The 6,844-nt window shown below is 41.4% G+C and overlaps 1 protein-coding gene across 1 annotated transcript; it reads right to left on the bottom strand.

Annotated features, from left to right (window-relative positions):
- Positions 1 to 1,147: 1,147 nt before the first annotated feature.
- LOC133971469 (somatostatin receptor type 5-like) lies at positions 1,148 to 6,186 on the bottom strand. The gene is made up of 4 exons (XM_062408830.1): positions 5,874 to 6,186; positions 3,878 to 4,604; positions 3,408 to 3,752; positions 1,148 to 2,910 (listed from the first exon to the last, which is right to left on the bottom strand). Exons 2-4 carry the CDS (start codon positions 4,556 to 4,558, stop codon positions 2,845 to 2,847), a joined length of 1,092 nt encoding a protein of 363 aa, XP_062264814.1. The 5' UTR covers positions 4,559 to 4,604; positions 5,874 to 6,186; the 3' UTR covers positions 1,148 to 2,844.
- Between the last annotated feature and the right edge of the window lie 658 nt (positions 6,187 to 6,844).

Below are 6,844 nucleotides of genomic sequence, written 5' to 3'. Positions count from 1 at the left end.
TCAGGAAGAGAGAGATTAGACCAGCAGAAAAGGAAACACCTCTATACAACCTTAGATTTATTGAATCACATTCAGTCAAGTATCTATGTGACATAACATATTTCTATCTCAACAACAATGGAATGGTCCTCTTACCGGTTTACTGACTCCAACACTTAACTGCACAATATGTCTCATAATGTGCATTTGACCTAAATTCAATATGGCTGCTTCAGACATTTTGGCCACAGGGAACATTTAAAAATAAATAGCCTGTCTGAAATTAGTGCTGGCTTCCTGTCATGTGAACCATTCTTACCTCTCCATGTGATGACAACACAGTGTTATGTGTGACCAATTAATAAATACTGTTATACATGTTCCTTGACCCTTAACGACTAAGTTTACATTAGCTGAGGAGGCAGATCTCTATGCAGCCTCCCACACTGGCTGTTACAGGCGACTGCTTTCTGCACTTGAACAGGCCGTTCGTTGGAAAGACTTACGTAGATATGAACTTTATCTTGAGGCTTCAGGTTTGCACACAAAACGTTGTTTTGCAAAACCCCTTAATTCCTTGAATCTCTCCCAGAATTTCATTTTTATTGGCCCTTGGCTGCTAGACGTCCAGATAATGATAAAGTAGTAGGAGGAGTATTTGCATAGCTGTTTCATTAAAATGTGATATGATCAGAATGAGAGAAATGGAAAAAAGAGCCAGCAAATGGTGGTAGGTCTATGGACAAACATTTACCAAGTATCAAGGGCTTTGATGATGCGGAAAAAAGGTCGATTGATTTGCTCCTTTAAAAACATCCAGTACCAAAAGAATTGATTCGACCATTTTATACATTATATGTTAAGCAAATTTGATAGAGAGGTTTTAGATTTCCAATTAAAATAAATAATACGTTTGTTTTATTAACCATTTTTATTTTAATATTTAAATTCCAAATCTGTCTGAACAGCAAACCTAAAGATGCGAACTGATTTAAAACAAGGTGTGTACGTATATTTACTATACTTTGGACAATAAGCACAATATAAACTGTTTAATGACACTGCTACATTTATTAACATTGCTAGATCATTATGCCGGGGAAAATCAAGCAAAACCCCAACACCAACAACAAACAAAAGTTAGCACACATGGAAACTGGAAACCGTCTTTCTATTCGGTTCTTGAAACCGATTTTCTGATTGTAAATGTTTTATTTTGGTGGTAAGTCAAAGTCCTGAAGTCATAACACAAAGTAAATCCACATTGTTACCAGTTTCCTGCTCATTGGGAAAAAAAATACACTTCTTCATCTTCTTCCTCCGTCTGATAAATGTTGCAGAAAACATTTACTGCAAAATCAAACTAAGACATTAGCAAAAATCTGAAAAACAAGACAGAGACAACGGCAAGTGTAAAGCTGCCAACGTTCTGATTCTATTTGAAATATTGATAAAGTGGCTCAATCTGAAACATAAACCTGATATAATGTTCATAAATCACAGCAACGATACAAGATGAATGCACAATAAATGATCTGTGTTTCATGTCAGCAGCCTGACATTTTTCTGCGTTGGATTAAAGCAACATGAGCAGATGTTTATTATTCATAATTGCATAACTATGTTAAGAGCATCATGAGTCCGCAGTCTGTTCAAAATGATATACACAGTGGTTCAGATAGAAACACCTCGTATCTCTATTTTCAGCTTTTCGAATGACCTCAAATGTTGTCTTTTCTTGGCTCAAGTTACAACTATGGAGACGCAACAGTGTTGTCCAGCACATTCTCAATGATAAGAGTATGAAACGTCAGCCTTAACAGTCCAGTCAGGCCCAGATAACTGGTGAGTGAGGACAAGACATGTTGCACAAGATGGAAAAACAATCCCTCCACCAGTGTTAGTGGTCAGCAATGTGAGAGAGCAGGAGATATTACCAACAGACACAACCAGCAAAATAAGATTTGTTATGACACTCAACACATTTCAACCAACTTTACAATAACCTGCGGAACATTGATCTCTCTGGTTGTAGCAGGTCAAATGAAATAATAAACATTTTCAAATCAAAGTAGATCAGACAAATGGAACTCTCACTAAAATGTGATCAAATACAAAAATGAATGAATGCCTGTTTCACAATAAAAGTCTGGTTATACCTAAAGCTTTTTGAGAATGAACAGGAATTTATGACTTTTGATATCATACATCAATACAGACACTTTGAGGCCTACAATGCAGTCAATAAAGTAACAGTACAAACACACACACTGCAGGGATTGTGACTGCGTCCATATTTAGTATGTTAGAAAGGTGGGTGCTGATCAGCACAGCGTTTTTAATATTTCTTTGCTGTAGCTCAACAACATGTTTGTTTGCCTCTTCCACTAACACCTCCAATTCCATGGCATTAAATTTCGCTTTGTGCTTGCGGCCACTCTGCTCTCCTTAAAAGGCCATTGGCGGAAACCAGTTATGCACGCAAAACACTATATAACTGCCTCCTCAATGTTTGCACCTGTTATCAGTTACGCAATTATTGTTAGTAGATCACTCGCACAACGGCCATCAACCAAACGTGAGATCTGTTATAATTCAAACGCAATTTAGCACTTTTTATTTGGGATCTTTGTAGATCAGGCCCATAGAGTACAAACAAAAATGCTTAGTGATGAACGCTGTAAGAAGTTTTCTCTCCAGGGTTTCTCCTCTGGTCCTTTTCAAGAAATGTCCCAGTCAAAGAGGAAGGGTTAGGGTTAGGGTTAGCATTAAAGACTGGACATACAGAATAATAAAATATCCAGGGGTAAACTGTCTGAGCTCCATGTGGAAGTTACCACACCGGTACATGGCGGGTTGCAGCGTTCACTGACCATTCACTACTGTTTTTGAGGAGAAAGGCTCCGCGTCACGGCAGTCAACAACCTCCATCTGGACAGTCGGAGGAAACACAAAAAGACATTGTAGGACATTACAAAGACAGAAGGAGAAACCTTATCAGAAATGGTCTTTGTAACACTTATCACTTCATTATTATTAAATTGATTATGTAAGAAAAGTAAGGTGATCATCAGAAAATCTAATTTATTTGCTTGGTTTACTGGGCCATCAGGTAAATCAGATGGTTCACCGGAGAGGATGAAGATCCAGAGAAATAGTTCAGTTTCTCAAATCATTATTGGGACATCATCTCTAATCTTTGAATTTTTATGACATACTGGATGGATCATATGAAAATGTATTGAGGAGAAAATATTGGGAAAGTTTTGAGGGGGGGCACACTTTAGTTGAGCTGCTGTTTGAACAACTTAGCGTTCAGTATTGGATGAAATATAAATGTTTAAACCTATGCATATTATACATTTTCTATTTTTCCATTTTCTACATTTTTATGTATTTTATTAGATTATAAAAACATTGTGGTTTACCTTGGTTGCGGTCTGTCTGCCTCTCATCTGGTTCGTGGTGCTGACGCCATTGGGTTTGTAGGAGCAGAGCACTTTCTGGAAGCTCTGCTTGAAGTTGTCGGAGAGGAAGCCGTAGAGGATTGGATTGGCGCAGGAGTTGACGTAGGTGAGGATGACCAGGAAGAAGTAGACTGTGGCGTTGGAATTGGTCTCAGGGATGATATAAACCAGGTTGACAAGATTGGCAGTAAAGAAGGGCAGCCAGCAAAGAACAAACACCAACACGATGACCACCACCATACGCGTCACCTTGCGCTCCGACCTCCGCCGCCTAGTCAGGCCTGCACGCACACCTGCAGACCTCACCTGAAACACAGATGGTGGATTGGAAAGGCTTTGTGAGACCATGAGAGCAGAACACCGCTGGAAACATATAACAACTCCAATAGACACAATCAAAAGCAGGAGCCCTGGTTTATCTGACCAATTACCTTGATGACAATGATCAGGTAGCAGAGGCTGATGACAAGGAGCGGACCAAAGAAGCCCAGGATGGATGTGTAGAGAATGAAGACAATGGACCACAAATCTGTTGGATCAGGCCAGGTCACGTTGCAGGTGTCAAAATTCTCCTGTACATGCGAGTAAATAGTGACTGGCAGCACGATCAGGAAGGCCACAACCCACACCATGCCATTGAATACCTTGGCCACCTTTGGCTTTCGCCATTTGGAGCTGCGAATAGGATAAACCACGGCCAGGTAGCGATCAATGCTCATTACCGTTAGGCAAAAGGTGGAGCTAAACTGGCTCATGGCATCAGCAGTCATGTACACCTTGCAGAAGAAATCCCCAAATGGCCAATAGGAAAGTGCACTATTAGTCCCAAGGAAGGGAATTCCCAAGATGTAGAGTTCGTCCGCCAAGGCTAAATTGAGGATGTACATGTTTGTTACAGTTTTCATCTTGGCGTAGCGGACCACCACATAGATGACCAGTGTGTTACCCAGAAAACCCACGACGAAGACGATTGGGTAGATGACAGCGGTGACCACGCCGAAGGGCATTGGTGCCTGCGTCTCTGAAGAATTGTTGTTGGTGTAGTTGGGGTAGAGCTTGGAGGAGGTCCCTGTGACGTTCTCAGATGTCGACGTCCAGTTGAAACCATCCATGTTGAAGGAGGGATCACTAATCCGCTTCGATTACAGTAGGAAGTAGCTTATAAGAGAAAAGACAGACACAAGCTACAATTAAAATGTGGGATATATTACAACACATGGCCGCACTCTTGGCACGATGGCCATTTTTACCAGGAGAGAAGAAAACCGCTCAATTGAACTGTCTGGGCAAGGGTTCAACATTAATATCTCTGAATGGGTAGCAGCCCTTCAGAAGAAGACATTAGTTGAGCAGATCTCAAATATGTAACTAAAAAAAACCTTGGAGTGCTGGAGTGCAATGCAAGCAAACGTACATGGGGACAAAACATATTTCGTAAAGGTTAATGACTTTGTAATTCCCTTCTGTATACAAGTGGAGACAAATTCTTCACTGGGGTTCAAATGTTGTGAGTTACTCTTATTATTTGTTTCCAAGTCGGGTCCATGTGTGGTGGAGATTGAGAGCAGAGTTCTACAGAGAAGCTTCTGTTGAAAGATGAAGTCGAGCCCCACAGTGCGTAAAGATTCAACAGGAAGTGAAGAGTAACACAAAGACTTTGCAACTACAAATTAATTGTTAACTTTAGTCGAGGTGACTTTCATGTGCCCGGATCTGTGTCCTTCTGCACCCATTTAGATATTTCCAAATCATTAATTTACTTGTTTATTGTAATAAAAATAAACGTTTGGAAAACAGTTTGAGGATGGGATTTTATCTTTTCATTGAAGTGTAATTACTTTCTACAGTTCGAGCTCAAATAAAAAAAGATATACGTTTCAGCCAAAGGGTTTTAAGGGGGGGGGGGGGGGGGGGGGGGGGGCGTGCAGCGCATGTCCTTAGCTTGTGCTTGACCTGAAATAGTCATGACCATCTAATAACTGTCAGGTGTCACACATTTCAACCCGAGGCTCATCAAACGTGTTGCACAAATAAACGGTGTGACGCTCAGATCCACTGAACCGCGCTCCAAAACACGGGATTGACGCGCAGCCCGCAGCGTGTTGTTGGGAAAACAAACACTCCGAGTCCCCTTCAAACTGCATCGGGCTTGACATTTCTCTCTAACAAAACGATAACAGCTATTGCCCTTAAACGTGGGAACCAATTAAAAAATGCCCGGGACATTTAATGTGAGGTTAATACATACAACTGTAAGCAGAGTCCTCTGTTAGAGAATAAACCACTAAAATAAATATGATGACAAACACATTTGAAATATTTCACGCCCACATCTTTATCCAACACATCAGGAGATTAACTATTATTTGATAAACACATTTCTTTCCTCGTGAATGCTGTGAGATTCTTTGCCGGGATGCCACCTACCTGTGCGCTCCCGTGCGTCTTATCCACTCCGCTATGCGCTGCTGTGATGCGCGTCTCCTGAAGTATTCATACGTTGCGTGAGGTTGAAATCAAGTTGCGTCGCTCCTGTCCCCTCAGAATCCAGCTCACACTTGACTTTTCATGTTGACGCATTTTCTTGATGACAGCACGATTACCACTCCATCACCAGCGGAGCATGTATGGCACGGTATGTCAGATTCTCAAGGATTTACCCCTCACAGTTCAAATTCTGAAGGGAATCCTCTCTGCATGGTGAAACTCAGCTCCTTCCAAGTTAACCTCAGGGTCTGTATGTGCCTCCACGCACTGCCAGTATTTATATGGAGAACGTCACCGAAGCAGCCTCTGTATGTCCCACCCATTCACCTCAGAGCCCAAACCACTGTACTGCGTAAAAGCTCACACTACAGCCATCTTTCCCTTTCTATTCAGCTCCTGTGCAGCAGAGACTTTAGCTGAAGTCTTCCGGTCAATCATGAAAAAGATACTGACTTTAACTTTCCTTGCTGTGTGTGAGAGACAAAGAGGATAGACAGAGGAGAAATAGAGAAATGCCCATATTCAACCTTGGGAATGAACCACCTTAGTATTGGTCCCGGGGGACACAGTCAGAGAGAGAGAGATATTAGGATGAACTGGGAAAAATGTTGGTGAGAGGATGAGATTGAGGGATTTGATGGAAATTGTCTGGGAAAGCTGACGACTTTTAAGCAATTAGCTCCAAGTTGGGTCATGACATCCAGGTCAGTGCCATTTTAACACCAGGGTGTCACACACAAATGCTTTAGTTATATGGTTTTCAAACCAATCTGTTAAACAGGTATAGTAGAGATTTGTGTGTGCATGTATGTGCGTCTGTGAAATGCATGCACCAACATCTGTACCTGTGTGTGTGTGTGTGTGTCTGTGTGTGTGTCTGTGTTTACATAACAGTGCATACTATATTCCTG

Source organism: Platichthys flesus, chromosome 16 (genome assembly GCF_949316205.1).
Source record: "Platichthys flesus chromosome 16, fPlaFle2.1, whole genome shotgun sequence".
Taxonomy (NCBI): domain Eukaryota; kingdom Metazoa; phylum Chordata; class Actinopteri; order Pleuronectiformes; family Pleuronectidae; genus Platichthys; species Platichthys flesus.
This window is presented reverse-complemented; position numbering and strand designations above follow the sequence as displayed.

Coding starts and splice junctions, on each gene's coding strand:
- LOC133971469 (XM_062408830.1), bottom strand. CDS start 4,558: ATGGATGGTTTCAACTGGACGTCGACATCTGAGAACGTCACAGGGACC. Junction 3,753..3,877: donor ACCTGATCATTGTCATCAAG/GTAATTGGTCAG, acceptor TCTGTGTTTCAG/GTGAGGTCTGCAGGTGTGCG. Junction 2,911..3,407: donor GCAGACAGACCGCAACCAAG/GTAAACCACAAT, acceptor CCGACTGTCCAG/ATGGAGGTTGTTGACTGCCG.